General features: G+C 43.9%; 2 protein-coding genes across 2 annotated transcripts; both read left to right on the top strand.

Moving 5' to 3' along the window:
- The first annotated feature begins 5606 nt into the window (after window positions 1-5606).
- On the top strand, window positions 5607-9468 carry LOC136471552 (disease resistance protein RGA4-like). Its single transcript, XM_066469290.1, has 3 exons — window positions 5607-5802; window positions 5870-6495; window positions 6768-9468. The coding sequence occupies exon 3, from the start codon at window positions 6790-6792 to the stop codon at window positions 8800-8802; it is 2013 nt and encodes a 670-aa protein (XP_066325387.1). The 5' UTR covers window positions 5607-5802; window positions 5870-6495; window positions 6768-6789; the 3' UTR covers window positions 8803-9468.
- Window positions 5706-6519, top strand: LOC136468844 (disease resistance protein RGA4-like). Its single transcript, XM_066467260.1, has 2 exons — window positions 5706-6062; window positions 6169-6519. Exons 1-2 carry the CDS (start codon window positions 5706-5708, stop codon window positions 6517-6519), a joined length of 708 nt encoding a protein of 235 aa, XP_066323357.1.
- Window positions 9469-17570: the final 8102 nt, after the last annotated feature.

Raw genomic sequence — 17570 nt, 5'->3', positions numbered from 1 at the left:
TCGATAGCGAGGTGCTGACTTCATCAATCTTTAGATTTACCGGCCCGGTTTTCGGAGGTGCTTATTACCAAGATCGCCTCTTGAGTAGATTACCAAATTAATAAATAGTCTTCCATTAACTATAAATAGTTACATAATAAACTCAACCATTTAATTTATCCCGATACACTACCCATATAGTAAGCTAACCTAAAGAATTATTACAACTCACATCAAGTTCAACACAACATTAAAAGAGTAGTTAAGTTTACAAATTACAACACATTGTCCAAATTTAGTCCATCACACCAACACATAGAGTACATAGCGGAAGTCTTTTAAACAACACAATATCTGTTTTTGATACAAGCCCATGGGGGTGCCAACACCACGGACTCTATGTTGCAAGTGGATCATCTACCACTCTTGATCCTCGGCAGACTCAAGAGCGTAGAAAAAACCATACGTGAGGGCTGAGGTACCTGCAAAGCTTAAACAATGACAACGTGAGTACTCAGTTGTACTCAACAGGACTTACCCATATAATAACAAGGATTATGCATTTGGTTAGTACCAAGGAATGCGATTGATTTTGCATAAAAGCATTTTATACATAAATAAAAGGACCTTATCAACTAAACAAGCATAGCATGGTTGATGCACTTGAAGCAATTAGAAAGGTGGACCTCGATCTTCCACGAGTCCTTTTCTCTTCACTAGTCCATATTTAGAAGCATCGAACTTATAGTATAAATTCAAAACTCTACATAGGAGTACACATTAACCCATCGGTACATAAAGGGATACCTCGATGTCTCAACCTTTCCCAAGTTTGGCCAAGGACACCCACGAATAGTTTGAACTTGAGCCAAGGTACTAGCTTAGTCTAGCTACCCCGCACTACTCCTTGCACCGAATCCATAGGAAAAATTGGTTGCAACGAAGTACTTGGCTTGCCACACCCATACATGACAAGTGGTTTGTACAAGTATGTTCATGTCTATCAGGAATACATGGTTGTAAGGAAAATGGACCCTATGGGCCATTAAGTTTGCATTTTGGTGCTTGATGATCAACATGACCAATTGGACTAATATCGTGTGCTAGTATATGTGTTGTAGTTCAACAGGATGCAAAGTGAACTTGGACCAATGCGGAGATAACAACACCTCAAGAAGACCCTAGGAGCTTTGTTGAAGACTCACAAATAAAGGAACAAGTTCTTGGCACAAAGGAAAGAAGCCTGGAGCGATGAACGAACAAAATGGCACAAAGAAAGGAGAAGGACAGGCTCTCCCTTGTCTCACGGTGGGACCGACAACATCGGATTATACCAATGCATGTGGAGTAGGGGCATCGGATCAGACACACATACTGTTCATCATCGTCTCACGATGGGACCGTGAGGTCCACTGGTGGGACCTCCAAGAGCAAGGAAATAACAGATGGGCCCCAACTGAAAACGACTATTGGAGGCATCGGGGTGACCTTTGGTGCACCCCACGATTGGACCACCAGGCGACACTAACCAACAAGTAGGACCAAAAAGCGAGCTGGTGACCGTTGGAGGAGGCAGTCGACCATTGGCTGCCTCACAGTCAAACTGCCATGGCTCATGGTGGGACCGCTGGGTCTGCTAGAGGGCAGCAAGGGCCCAATGGCCATATTGGAGGGTGGGGCTATATATACCCCCCAAACTGGCTAATACAAGTGTGGAGGAGTTGGGAAACTATACCAAGGTGTTGCTACACTATTTTTAGAGCTCTCCATTTTCATAGTGCTTAGTGATACATATGGTGATTAGTTTAGGTGCTTTTGCAAAGCGCTTAGGCTAGTTAGACCACCTCTAAATGTGCTTGCTATAGGTTTAGATCTAGTATTAGTGAGGTTTCCATACCTCTTGCTATTAGGGGCTTGCACGCACCATGTTTGTACATCGGAGGGCCTTGTAGTCTTGCGAGACCACACCAACCATGTATGTGGTGTGGCCGCCATTGTGTACTAGAGGGAACGAGGTTCGCGGTAGTTTGGCTAAGCTCGATAGTGAAGACGGCAGGGAGCGGTCTTGGAGAGGCCATCTTGGAGACCCACTTGCTCATAGAGAAGGACCGAGGGCTATCCACGAAGTTACCTAACTAGGAGCTTGGCTCTTGCGAGGGCATCCTTGTGAGGGACTCCAACGAGGACTAGGGGAAGCGCAAGTTTCTCGATACCTCGGTAACAATACCGAAGTCACGCATGGAAATTTGCATCTCTATCACCCTTTTACCTTCTACATTTATATTATAACATTGGTTGCGTGCTTACTTTCATAGCTTAGTTTGATAGGCTAGTTGATAGGTTTGGAACCTAGGGTGCACAACTCTTTTACGGTAGGGACAGCAAACACACCTGGCAAAACCTTAGTTGCACATCTAGTTTAGTGGCCATAGTTTTAGAAGTAGTTTTAAGTTGCCTAATTCACCCCCCCCCCCTCTCTTAGGCGTCATGGTCCCTTGAATGGTTGATCTTAATTGGTCCAGCGAGCAACACCATTCAAGACATCTCCCATCTTACGATGGCCCAATCCCTCGCTAGCCCTTGATTCCATTCTCGTTATCTTGGTCGAGTTTTAGATCATTACTCCATCTCATGTTGCTTGGTGGACAAATAAGCCCTACGTACGCGGGCGATCAGAAACCCATCACCTTCTCAACTTCTATCGTCTAAACAAACTAAGCATTGATTATGTGAAAATGAAAGTAAACAATCAATAATACAAGGTAGCGGATCAATCACAAGGGATGAGAGCTCAACTAGGTACTTGTTAGGTAACTAGTCATATTGTAACATAGCATGCATGTACTTAACATTTGTTCACATTATACAATTTGCAAAAAAAAAGAGTTAGAATGCTTAGTTGCCTGCCCTAGTTCTTGGTTTGGGGCTGCTTGGTAACGACGTCGGTCACGGGGAATCTCCTTAGGTGAAACTTCTTCGTTTGATTCCTCACCTATAGATGCATGATGCGAATTAGTACAATGATGTTGATCAATGTAGATGTCAAGCTTGCAATAATGTATAACATATGGGCTAGTAATATATACAACATTTATGTTATAGTGCAATTGATTAGGTCCTATCAGTGTCATGTCGGACTGTTCGGATGAGCTGCCGGACTATCTGCACGAACACGGTTTGTGTGGCTAAATAGTGAAAACAGTCTAGGTGAAAGACTACTTTAGATACTAAATGTGTGTTTACCAGACTGTTCGCCTGAACAAGCGGATTGTCCGTGTGAACACCTTCTAGAAAGTGGAGCCTCAAGAATGTAGGGAGCGAATTATTGGAACAGTCCGAGGGTACTTTTGGACTGTCCGCGAGTGCATTGTGCCCATGAGGTTAGTGAAGTGGTGATCTAGAAGGACATTAATGGTGTCAAGATGAAGCATCAAAGGATTGATCAAAGAGCAAGCAAAGCACCCCAAATAAAAGCAAACATTGAGAACTCACAAAGTGGAAATTATCAATTGGTATCTAGAATTGGTTCTCTTAACAAGTGGTATTGAAAAGAAATGAAGCAAGCCAACCACAATAAGAGAAACACTTGATCATAAGTGGTTTTCAATTCATATGTGTGAAGAATGGATTATATCTTTGTTGATTGGTCTTCACCAAGCTACTAATTGGACTTCATATTGCTATTGGAGAAATGCATTGAAATCTAATGACTTTTCTCTTCTCTAAGAAATCAAAGCTATAATTCAAATATGCATGATCATTTCATCCCTTGCTAGTATGCGGTTAGTGCATATAGTACAAGCTTAATAGGATCATGCATAACAAATGAAAAGTTTATATTCATACTATACCACTACTGCTTGAATGGTTGATTGATCTAGTGGTAGTATATGAGTTTGTTCATGAGCTAGTGAACACAAGTACTTGATCTATATTGGATTGCAATCAAGTGAAAAGTACAACCTCAATAAGATAATTGCTAATGGCATGTAAAGAAGCTTAGGGAGGGTTCAAACCAAACCTAGAAGCTTAGGCAAATCAATTGGTTCAAGTCAAAATTGAGAAGCTCATGAAGATAAAAAGAGTTCAAGAAGGAAGATTACAAATGCAAAATCCAACAAGTGGTATCCACATCACCATCAAGATTTATCAGTGGAATCTGGATTATCATCAAGTGGTATGCCTCCACAACTGATGTCTAGATCATTCTATCAAATGATGTCAATGGGTGGTAACCACAAGTGGTCCTCAACTTTAAGTGATCTCCAAATGAAGAGAAGACTTCCCTCACCTACATGTTATCAAGTGGTGTCAAGACATACATCATATAGGTGGTGTCCATAAAAAATACAAGATTCAAGTAGTGTCAACCTTCTCGAAGCTTTGATGCAACCTTTTTGTGGTAATTAATGACAAAGGGAGAGAAATTGGTACAAATATATATGCAAGGGGGAGAAACTGCACATGAACAAAGGGAGAGTTCGACATGGACATGGACTTAGGTGAAGCTATTGATCAATTGAGATAACAACTAGGATCACAAATACAAGTAAGATTGAAAAATAGAAGGGGATCAAAATTCTTGAACAAGGAGAAGCACACAAATAGGGAGAGCAAGCTCATGAATACATGTTTGATGCATTTGGTTGTGCATTACGTTTTCTTGCTTGCATATGCATAGTAGTTTTATCATGTGGTATCATGCTTGTGTGCAATGTTTGCTGGAACTAAGACTTGAGTGATGAAATGTTTAGTTGGTATCTAGAGCTCTAGACTTAGCTTGCAAGTGCTAACTAGAACCATGTTTACATTGTTGATCTGCGTGGTATATAACTTCACTCGTTTCTAGCAAGGTATCAATGCTAAGGATGGTTTTCGACGCCTAACTGTGCACGGAAATCTAAGAAGATAACCTATCCAATGGCGTTGGTCTGTGTCAAAATTCCACAGGAGTCAACGGAGATCGTCGAAACAAGTCAGCCTCCAAAATCTACCAAGGTGTTGTGACACCGTCTTTTAATCTATTGTGTTATGTATCACCTTAGAGGCCATTAGGGGGCGTGTCCAGGGGTTATGCACTTCCCCCAAAGACTTTATATTGAGCCACCGCTACTCACGTTACGTTTTGGATTTTGCTTTATATCAATCTGTCTTCAAATAGTCAGTGTTTATCGGTTTGTGAAACCCCATATTCTAGTGCTTAATCATACATAAGTAATTATCACTTCAATTGAATTGCGTTCTTTCGAGTTCTTGCTTATGTTCTTCAATTCGCATACAGGGATTAGCCTCCTCAGCGAGGTCAAATGGATTGTGATGCGGTTGATAACTAGAGGAGACATCGTGTTAAGGTTGCAAGGTTGGAGTCTTTTGATCTAAAGCCAGATTGATGTGTCGTATCTCCACCGAATCGATAGCTACCTCCGTCTGACGGAAGATCAGGAAACCGTTCCCATCACTGGAGATGCTCGAGAACATTTTGCTAGGCTCATTTAAAAAACACAGAACAAGCTGAGCTAAAGAGGTAGAGTTTTTTGTCCAGCTCTTAATCATTGAAGCCAAGCACATAGACCCAGCCCTCTAGTGAGAAGCCCGCATTACATGTTGTCTTGCCACTTCACCTACTACCTCTTCCCTTCCCAAATCAACCAGCACATAGGAGAAACCAGCACAAAGGGGGAGAGACTTGACTCCATGATCAATCGGCCTGCACGCCGGTAAGAGAGATGGAGACTGCCCTGGTGAGTGGATTCATCAAAATTATTGTGCCAAGGCTGTTTTCTCTCTCAAGTGAGAAGTACAAGCTGCACAAGAGCGTCAAGGGTAATGTCGAATTCCTGCAGCATGAGCTTGAGATGATTGCTAGAACTATTGATGACCAGATCTCCAGGGGAGAGCATCTTAGCTCAGCTCGAACTCAGTGGATCCAGGAGCTGCGTCAACTGGCCTATGAGATTGAGGACTGCATAGACCGCTACGTGTATCGTCTGACCTACAAGCAGCAAGCATCGTCCATCCGTCGGGCCACCATGGTACTCGCCAGCTCGCAGGTCGCCGACGAGATCCGGAAGCTCCGGGACAAAGTCAAGGAACCATACGAGCGCATACGGAGGTACGTACACATCCGACTCCCAGTGGTCTACTCCGGTTGAGCCGCCAGCGCCTGCGTATGATCCGCACACCAAGAAGGCCGACCTCGTCGGAATCGACGTGCCGCAAGAGGAGCTCTTGGAGCTCCTGGAAGATGACGAGGTTGAACGGAGGAGGAAGGTTATCTCCATCGTTGGGTTCAATGGGGTAGGCAAGACCGTTCTTGCTGAGCAGGTGTATGAAAACGATGCTGCTAACCAGTTCAGTCCGAAGGCTTGGATTGATGCACAGGAGAAGGATGCCAAGGCTGTTCTGTTATCCGTTCACTCAAGTCTTGGTCTTCACAATGAAGTGAATGAACCACTGGGTACCAGCAACGTCAAGCTCCTAAGCTCAAAACTTGAAGGATACTTGCAAGATAAGAGGGTACAGAATCATACTAATTTTTGAGAAAATTCTCTCAGATCAGGCATCAATTGCTCTCTTCCCAGTACATTATTAGAAATAAATTTTAGTTAGCATTGAACAAACTAAAAAATACAATACCTCAAATGATTACACCCAATTGATGCCATCGTTTAATGCTGTCATGTAATAATGTTGAGCCGGTTAATTATCCTGCAGTAAGAGAACCCCATTGGTTACGCTGGCCTTAAAGCAGTTTGGTAACTGTGCATTGTCATTAATTTTCCTGTTAGGTACCTTATTGTGATTGATGACATGAGGACTGAACTCTGGAGTACTATAGGATCAGCCTTCCCTGATAACAAGGGTCTCAGTTGCAGAATAATAGTGACAACGCCTATTCAGTCAATAGCTTATGCCTGCAGCTCTGAAGACCGCTATATCTACAAAATGAGAGGACTTGGTAAGAAACATTCAGCACAACTGTTCAAGAGGAAAGGGCCAAAAGTTGAACTCGAGCAAGCACAGATTTTGAAGAAATGTGATGGTCTACCACTTGCCCTAGTTAGCATAGCACAGTTCATGTCCAAAAAGTGTGTGCCAAATGGAACAAGCTGTAAAGATGTGTGCAACAGGCTAGGCTACTATTTGGAGACGGACAAAGATACCTTGGCAAGAATGCAAGGGGTGCTAGCAAAGAACTATGCAAGCCTACATGGACATGAGCTCAAAGCATGTTTGCTATATTTGGGTTTGTTCCCAAGTGAGCATCCAATCAGGAAGAAGAGGTTGTTAAGGCGTTGGTTAGCTGAAGGCCTTGTAGAAACACAAGACCTCGCAGTGATGAATTTTCAGGAATTCATAGACCGGAATATCACCAGGCCCATTGATGTGAGCTACAATGAAAAGGTGAAGACATGCAGAACTTGTGGAATAATGCTCGAGTGGATTAGACGCAAGTCCGTCTCTCAAGATTTCATTACCCTATGTTGTGACGGCATAGTAAAGTTGCTCTGTGATCAGGGGGGGCGACCTAAATGTGTCCGTCGGCTCTGTCTCCATCGTGGTGGTACAGCCCATGTGAGTTTAGGTAATGTATCACTTGTCCGTTCGCTGACGATCTTCAACGAGGCAGATGAAACTTTGGTGGATTTTGGGAACTATCAGCTACTACGTGTTTTAGATCTTGAAGAATGCAACAATTTGAGTGAAGAAAAACTCAGAGGAATTGGCAACTTGCTGCTGCTGAAGTACCTTAGCCTGGGAGGAACAATTACAAAACTTCCAATAGAGATTGCAAATCTGGAATTTTTGCAGACACTCGACATAAGGAGAACAAATGTCAGAACACTGCCCATAGACGTCATGTCGCTTCCCTTTCTCGTCCATCTGCTTGGAAAATTTAGGCTCACTGGTAAAGCCAAACAAATGAGTAAGGCAGAACAGTTTTTATCATCAGGGAAAAGCAACTTGCAGACATTGGCAGGATTTATCGTTGGTGAAAGTGAAGGATTTCTGCAGCTACTGAGTCATATGAACAATCTGCGCAAGATCAAAGCATGGTGTGAGTCTATTTCCGGCAGCAATGGCACAGTTCATCTTGTGGAGACTGTTCAAAAGTACATCCAAGATAACGATGAGGAGGAGCAGACTAACCAGGATGACCGCTCCATGTCACTTCATTTTAAGGTTTCCTCTTTGGACTTCCATTCTTTGAAAGGCCCCTGCTATCTTAGCTCACTGAAATTGCATGGCATGTTAGGGACGGCATTGCCTCCGTTTGTTTCATTATTGAGTGGTCTCCGTGAGTTGTGCCTTTCAACAAGCACCCTGACAGCAGATATCCTGGCTACAGTGAGCAAATTATGCTACTTGCAATATCTCAAGCTGATTGCAGACCAGATTGAAGAATTCTTCATAGAAGCAAGGGCATTCCCGAAGCTGCTGCGCCTGTGCCTTGTCCTTCAACATCCGACCAATAATATCCTGGTAATCAATGAGGGCGCTCTATCAAAGCTTGTCGCACTTCAGCTGCTTTTTGAAGGTCTAAATGATCCTTCTGGCATCAATATTGCACACCTGAAATCCCTTAAGGAAGTTACACTTCATCCTGATCAAACTATAAAACTGGATCAATGGCAACAAGCAGCTAGGGATCATCCGAACAGGCTCAATGTTGAACTTATGGGCACCATTGATCCAATGGATATTGATGCTGCAGAGAATTCTCCTCTGCAAGATGAGAAATCAACTCCTGAGAACGTCACACAAAGGCCACTTCAGGATCATTCCAGTTCATCTACCAGACTCAAAGTAATGATGACGTGATGAAATGTAGGTTTGAAGAAATCAAGAAAATGAGTCCCGACCATGAGCATTCTCTCGTTTCAATGGACCTGTCCAATGTTGCATGTGCTATTAATGTTAATAGTACGACATGCTAGTACAAGGATCACAACTCTTACGCCTGTTCGTTCAGTGTTTTCCCATGTTTCTGTTGTCCGGTCGTTTCATCGTTACTTAGTTAGTTGATAAAGTAAGTGGTGTGCATTCTACACATCCCTATTGTCTTGTTCAGTGCAGCATTGAGGATTGATAAAGGCTCTTATCCCATAACATCAATACTTGGTAGCATGTGGGATTTCTTAAGATTGCGAAACTATCAAACGACCACTTAGGAATAGCCATAACTCATACCACCAAAGTACCTTCATACACAATAAATCAGTGGCCTGGTAAGTGGATTCCCAGCAAGGGTTGAAAAGCTCAGGGAACTAACCAAGGTTACCCTGGCATAGATGAATTTCAATGTCTCAAATTCCTTGTCATTGAGTGCTCAGGTGTGACTGTCATCAACTTTGGCGATAAATCCACTCCTAAGCTCAAGAAGCTAGATTGAATTTCCACTGGGTCGCACAGTATCTTACTGGAAGTGAGCAACTTCTGAGCCTCAAAGTGGTCAAACTTACAGTTACCTTCAACATCAAAAGGATGCAACAAGCAATTGCAGCAAACACAAATTGCCCCATCTTGGAAACAAATTAAACTGATGCCTAGAGTAAGACCAGCTGTCCCCGTTGCTCTTTGACTGCACTGCATGCTTGAATGTCAATTCTGGAATGGAAAGCAGCTCGAGGGAAGACTTTCTGTTACAATTGGTGACCCAATGCTACATGTTTGATTGTATCTTGCTCTATATGTACTTTACCTTGATGAATTGTTACTGTCCTGTGTCCTTTTACCCCATATGCCATTGTATGCTGTAAATTTGGACTGGTGTGTTGTATTTTATGGCATGATTATCATTCACTCTTCAAATCGTTTCAGCAAGAATCTGACCTGTGCCTCATATGTCTAAAAGGTAAAAGAAATAGCATTAAATTGTGTCAAACATCTACTTCTAAAAAACACCTGCAATGTGCCATATAATATGGTTATATATGTAATATGCCATATATGCCTCAAACAAGCAAAAATTCCCAATTTCAGTCAATGTCTAGAGTATGGTTCAGATGCACCAATAATCTTATAAGGCAAGGCAAACATGGGTGTTATTTTGGCAAGAGTAAAATTCATGGCCGGTCCTCGAACTTGTGTGGGTGTGTCATCCTGGTCCCTAAACTCAAAAAGTGTGTCATTTCGGTCCTTAAACTCTATTTGGGTCTATATTCATCCAAACGGGTATGAATCCAAGCCCGTGTAACACTTGATTGCTTGAAATAGAAGATTAGCATAGGTTATATACAAAACCGAGATAACACTTGATCCAAGCTCCAGCTCTACGAGACCTTCCATAGCTTAGCCGCCGCCGCCGCTGCCGCATAGGGCGCACGAGCAACTCGTTGCCGCTGCCGCTGCCACGCACAGGCGAGCGAGCAGCTGCAGAGTGAAGGAAGGAGACGACTGTTTTCAAAACAACCCTCATGAAGTTTATAAATATTTGTGTAATTTTTGTGTCTTCACGATTTTGTATATAACCCCTGCTAATCTTCTATTTCAAGCAATCAAGTGTTATCTCGGTACTCGGGCTTGGATCCATACCAGTTTGGATAAATATGAGACCCAAATAGAGTTTAAGTACCCAAATGATACACCTTTTGAGTTTAGAGACTAGGATGACACACCTCTACAAGTTTGAGGACCGGCCATGAACTTTACTCTTTTGGCAACATAGGAATATCTTCTCTTTATTTTTCCTCTTTTTACGTGGACTTTTTTCTGTTATTTTTATTTTCCTTATGTCTTGTTCTATCTTTATTAATTTTTCCTATTTTTGATATGTTAAGTTATTTATTATTTCTATATATTTTATAGATTTTCTCATTCATTTTTCATCTATTTTAATGATATTATAATACCATTCACATGACCATATATTGTTTTTATCCTAAATCTAAATATTATTCTCCTTAACTTAGAACATTTGTTTTATGATGACGAAACATTTAATCATGGACCTAGAACATCGTTGTACTCAATAAAAACAATTGTTCTATCATCATGAGATAATTATTCGTTAATAAAATTTTATCTAAATGTATCTATGTGAGATCTTGTTTTGAAGAGATTATTGCAAGAAATATGATGGCGAATTTAATTTTGATGCTTGGTTTAGTAGCTATGATTTTTTTTTGTTTACTTCAAAAGTATTACACATGTGCTGATATCAGTAATTTTGGATTTTTCATGCATGCCACGTTGCTATAGTGAAAAATGGGTCCAAAAGCGCATAACACGCTCCCACAATTAGCGTCTAGCGAAGTTCCGTGCGGAGAGGGCCGGCCCATGCGCGGAAGCAGCGAAAGCCCATGCGCAACGCGTTGCCGCCTCGGAATAAAATCGTCGGCGCGATGTTAGCGTCCTGCCGGCCGGACCCTAACAGGCTAACACCATCCCAGGAGCACCGGAGGCGTGAGGTCAAAAGCTCGTGCTGACCAGCTGGACTGCCATGCGCCGTGGTCCACTTCAATTCTAGTGCGGCTGAAAAGTAAAGAAACAAAAAAAAAATGAAACATAACACAACATCAATAAAAACCGAGTAAAAACAACTCAGAAAAATAACCGGCAAAATCAACTCCTTTGGTAATTGGTACGTGTAGAAAAGAAAAGAAAAGAAGTCCACATTACCCCCCTCAACTCTTCGTATAGTCTAAAAATCAACCTCCAACTACGAAACCATGTATCTGACCCCCCCCCCCCCCCCCCGAATTACACAAACCGGGTACGTGAACCCCCCACGCCCATTCCAACTGGTTTTGATCCACGCCGGCCTCCACGTCGCCCAGCCTGCCGTCCGCGTCAGCTTTGGGCTAGATAAAAGGAGGAGGAACATATCACTCTCCCCTTCTAGCCGCCAGTCCAAACCTAGCAACTCATGAGCTCATGTTGGTGAAGATTAGGTGATTCTGCACCAAACTGAAGGAGATGTGGTAAGACTTGAAGAGATCCTCGGTGATTTAGGTGAGTCCCTTCTCTATATGCTCTAGATCTATATGCTTATCATGATAGGGTTGGGAGCTAAGATTTGTTCCGGTGCTTTGTATACCTCAGATTCTCGTCAATTTAGATGGATGATATGGATAGCATTGCTGTTAAATTTCATTTTGGATGAGAGTTTTTCTTTGATGGGAAGATGATGCATTATATTGGTGGGTATGAAGGAATGTCTTACATAGATCGGGATTTAATTTCATTGCCTGAGGTTAATGGTCACCTTAGGGATCATGGAGTGGTCTCAGATGAGATTTTGTTGCATTGGTTATGTCCTGGTAAAGACCTAGACAGCGGGATTCGGGTCTTGCATGATGACAAAGTGTGCCAATTAATGTCAGATTGTGTCACGGGCAATGGAGTTGCAGATGTGTTTGCTGAGTCAATGTCAATGCAACTAGAAGCACCTGCAGATGATGAGAGAAGTGATGGTGAAGCAAATGACAATGCAGATGAGAAGGGGGAAAGAGCATTTGTTGATGATGGTGATTGTAGCTCAGATGAAGTGCAATTCATTGAGGAGAAGAAGGTTACTACTATCAAATCCCCTCCTATCAAAATAGAGGAGCCAAACCAGGAGGTGCAGCTATCCAACTACAAGGTTGGAGAGGAACAAGAAATAGACAACAGTTCTGATAGTGATTACCTCCTTTCTAGTGAATTTTGTTCATCAGAAAAGGATGAGGAAGCACAAGAAATCAACAAAAAAATCATGGATTTCAAGAAGAAAGTTAAATCTAGTGAATTGAATAGTTTAGATGATGCTATTTTCAAATCTGCTCCTGTCAATGAAATTGGTGAACTTGAAGGCTGTGATCTTGTAGAAGGAAATTCCACTCCATATGGTAACTCTAGTGATGAAGATGAATCATTTGAGGAAGGCCCTGATAGAGAGATTATTAGAAAACAAGACATGTTTTCTAGGTTTGACAGGAAGGCTCATGTTCCTAAATTTGTTATAGGAATAAAGTTCAGTGATAAGAAAGAGTTCAAGGATGCAATTATTAAGTATGGTCTCGCTAAAAGAAAGGTTATGAAATTTGTCAAGGATGAAGGAAATAGGGTTAGAGCTATATGTGATTGGCCTTTTTGTCCTTGGGTGTGCCTTTTGAAGAAGACATATTTGGCAGAGAGTTGGCTTGTGACTAGCCTGCATGATGAGCATAGCTACCCCAAAAGGAGAGACAATAAACTAGTGACATCTACAAGAATTGTGGATAGATTTGAGAGTTTGATTAGAGCAAATCCAGCATGGAGCTTACATCACCTTCAAGCAACTGTTCAACAAGAAATGTTTGCAAATGTCAATTTATCTAAGTGCAAGAGAGCCAAAGCAATAGTAATGGCTAGACGGTTGGATAGGACAAAGGGAGAGTACAGCATAGTGTATGACTACCAGGAAGAACTTTTGAGGAGCAATCCAGGAAGCACAATTGTTGTAAAGTTAGACAAAGATTATCAAGACCCTTTGTTTCAAAGGTTCTATGTGTGCTTAAATGCTTGTAAGAAGGTTTTTTTGGCAGGATGTAGGAAAGTAATTGGTCTTGATGGCTGCTTCTTAAAAGAGAGGAGGAGGGAACCTCAAGAGAAGCCAAAGGGCAGAAGATTGTCCAAGAGAGGAACTATTACAGGTGCAGGAAATGCAAACAAACCGGGCATAACAGGAGTACTTGTGATAGGAGGAACAGTGGAACCTCAAATATGGGAGCATCTCCACCAAATGTGCAGCCAGCTCAGTCTCAATCAAATGTGCAGCCAGCCCAATCTCAAGCACATGTGAACTCACTAAATGCAATGGTATGGACTAATACTTCATCTATTTATTCACAGGTACCTTTCCATGACATGTATATTTAAATAATTGTTGGTGACTTAATATGCATGTACACAGGTATCTTTGCCAATTTCACAACAGAGTGTCACAAGTGGTAGGAAGAGGAAGGGTCCTTCAAGTAGTAATGTCAGTGCTCCAAAGAGCAAAAAGAAGTGCTCTGGTTTAGGAATTATCTACTCAGAGAGGATAGGAACCACAATACAAAATGTAAGTTAATGTACTAAAATATCAAACATAAATATTGGACCATTGCTTGCTCACTTGGTAACTAATTGCAGCCTGGGATGTCAAACCAAAGAATTGTTATGTCAACTGCACAAGGAAGGGTGGCAACTATACCTGGTGGAACAGCTTCAATGAATATAGAGGCCAATCTGCCATCATCATAAGCTAGAGCAAAAGTGTCCATTAATGTCACATCAGGGACTGCAAGTGCAAGGGTTAAGGCCTAGGAACCATCCAGTCAGAAAGGCTACATCCACATCTTCTGTTGTCACCCAGGGGATCACATGTGTTAAACAACACACAGTGATGTAATAAGATAGATTATAAGCTATTAAGAAATGTAATATGCCAGACAATAGGCTGCTAAAGTCATGTAATCTGCCAAACCATTGGCTACTACTTTCTGTAATATGCTGCCAACTTGTAGGTTGCCACTTCCTGTAATATGCCAAACTAATGGTCTTATGCCAGTGTAGTGCAATGTTATTGTTGTACAAGCATGTTGATATTGGTTCATTGTTGTACGCGCTTGACCGGGATGAGCTCGCACTCCGGGCACTCGCCATCTCCCTCTGTTGACCGGGCTCAAGATGCAAAGAGAGAGGAAGAACGCCACCGACAGAGAGAGATAAGAACAGGTGCTGAGCGTTGATGTGGAAGGCGGGTCGGGTGACGTGGAGGCCAGCGTGGCTCAAAACCAGCTGGAATGGGCGTGGGGGGTTCATGTACCCGGTTTGTGTAGTTCAGGGGGTCAGATAGATGGTTTCGTAGTTGAGGGTTGATATTTAGACTATACGAAGAGTTGAGGGGGGTAATGTGGACTTCTTTCAAAAGAAAACTATCCACCAGTGAAACACATTATAAACAAATGTTCATTTTTTATAGAAGTCTGTTTTGATCCATAGTTAATAGCTAGTTGCTCAGTGTAGAGTAGCTCATGTAGGAGTGATTCCATTGAATTCCTCAGAGGGAGCTGGGGAGCTAATGAGAATTGATTCTCTGCGAATCAGGGTGAAATAGGTTTTTTTAGCTTCTAGCTCCTAATGTAAATGATGAAGTGATTCTCTCCTGATTCACGCCCGAATCTATTGGCATTTTGGGCATTTGGCTGGTTGGGAGTGATTCTCTTCAGAGAAGCTAGAGCTGGAGCTCTCCCAAATGGCCCCCATAACAAATATATGGCATATGCATGGGAAGCCCCAAACACGTACTCTCCATCTATGATTCTGCTTTCTCTCCCTTTTCTGTACAAAACAACTGTTATGTGGTTGGAAGTATTAAGAGGACACAAGGGAGTTTTAAGAGGACTCCACACCTCTCTCAAATTTTTGGGCAGGTTTAAGAAGACTCCCATCCGTGCAATTTTACATTGCACGACACTTTTTGATGGACACCGTTAGCGCGCAATGACTCATCTTCCTCTTCATGATGCCTTCTCCCTTCTTCCTCCCAGCGCCCCTCCCCCACCCTCCACCACCGGTGGCTAGTGGCTCCCGCTGCCCCACCCACCTCCCGTCTCCACCCTCGCCCTCGCCCTCCCTTAATCTCATGGAAGCTCGCCAGTGTCATCCTCGCCCCTGCCTCCACCATCGGCGGGTGACGGTGAGCCGCCTCGATGCGCCACCCTCAACCCGCTCCCACCCCTTGACCCCGTCAACCCCAATCCTAGGGCAGGGTGCCGGCGAGATCTGCCATGACGCCTAGGCCACCGGCCCTGTCCAACCGCCTTATCCCATCGCCCCGACCACAGCGGGCGGCGCCACCGCCGCCCCACCCCATCACCGTCTCTCCTGCCACCACCACTGTGTCATGGCCGCCTCCCCCCAATCCCTCTTCAACTACTACATAAAAGATTTTGCAAGGCGGTGACCTTTTAATATCTGAGGTAGGCGGGCTAGGTGGCCGCCTCGGTTAAAGACTAACGGAGGTAGGCAGCTTTATGCGTCTACCTCCATTAATGCTCGATTAACGAAGGCTCTACTAATGTATTAACCGAGGCGGGCACCATCAGCAAACCGCCTCGGTTAATAGAGCACTAACCGAGGCGGACGCCTTATGCCGCCCGCCTCAATTAATCCATTAACGGAGGCAAAATAACTGCCACCTAAAATTGATTAATGGAGGCGGGCCTCTCCAAAAATGGAGGCCATATTCGGAGGCGAACGCCTTATGAGGCCCGCCTCGGTTAAAAGGCCTGAGGCCAACACAGCAACCCACTCCAAACCCTAAGTAAATATACGTAGCTCCTCTCTCTCCACATCCAATTCTCTCCACCTAGCCGCCACACCGAAGCCGCACGACGTCTCCCTCTCCCTCTCGGCGCATAGAAGCCGCACCCACTTCTCTCTCTCCCTCTGCTCCGTCTCCGTCTCCCTCTCCTTCTCTGGTCCCTCTCTCTGCTTCCTCTCCATCGCGCGTCCTTCCCCGACTATGGCCTGGAGCTCGGCCCGCGTGGGTCTTCTCCACGACGGCTCGTGCCAGGGCTCGGCACGGTGCCCCTCCGGCGGCGGTCCTCATCCGGTGGCTCCTCTCCTCTGATTCAGCCACCACAGACGCGACACAACGGCGAGGGCACGGATCCAGCCATCACCGACACAGATACAGCCACCAACGCGGCGATGGCGCGGCTCTGGCCACCAGCGGCGGCGAGGGCGTGGATCCGGCCACTAGCGGCGGCGAGGGAGCGGATCTGGCCACCAGTAGCGATGGGGGCATGGATCCAGCCACCAACTGCGGTGAGGCGTGGATCCGGCCACCATAGACGCAGATCTGGCCACCAGAGGTGGTGGCAATATTCCCTGAAGCGGGCTCAGCGTTGGGCCTATGGGTGGACTCGGCGTCAGGCCTGGGCTTTTTTTTGTTTTAATCGATTTTCGCAGGCGGGCCCCTAATGTGCCCGCCTCCGTTAATAGATTAACCGAGGCGAGCCAGGCAACCGCCTTCGTAGGTCCGCATTAACGAAGACCTGTGAACGGAGACGGTTGCGTTGCCCGCCTCCATTAACCAAAAAGGCCTACCTCCATTAAGCTATCTGTGGTAGTGTTCTAAGCCTGCCGGAGAGCATATCCCTAACGCGCCAAAACCCTAGCCGCAGGCGTCTTCTTCTTCGTCTCCGGTGGGACAGGGGCAAGTGGAAGAGCGTGGGAGCGGGAGGGGAAGATGGAGTGTGGGAGCGGGTCACGCCGTCGCGCTCCAGCGTGACGGTCGTGTATTTGTGTTTCCCCTTTTGGATAGAACAAATGGTTTTCACTCTTAAATTGGGACCTAATCTTTAAATAAAGTGAATGATCATATTTCTTTTGACTAACAAAATAACTCAAGACTCATATGGACTATACATTAATGTTCAAAGAATGATGCCATGTGGTAAATTTGAATTTAAATTCAAATCATAACATCTAAATATTTGAATTTGAATTGTTGTTTAATGTTATACGATGAAATATTTGTGATGGCTGGCAATGTTCACATGAACTAGAGTGTTGTCGTAGAATGAAAGAGAAAGGAAAAGACAAGATGCATAGACGGCACAAACCATTGGGTACTA

The sequence above is a fragment of the Miscanthus floridulus genome, chromosome 8, assembly GCF_019320115.1.
Source record: "Miscanthus floridulus cultivar M001 chromosome 8, ASM1932011v1, whole genome shotgun sequence".
Classification (NCBI taxonomy): domain Eukaryota; kingdom Viridiplantae; phylum Streptophyta; class Magnoliopsida; order Poales; family Poaceae; genus Miscanthus; species Miscanthus floridulus.
Note: the sequence above shows the minus strand (reverse complement) of the source record. Positions and strands in the feature narration are given on the sequence as shown.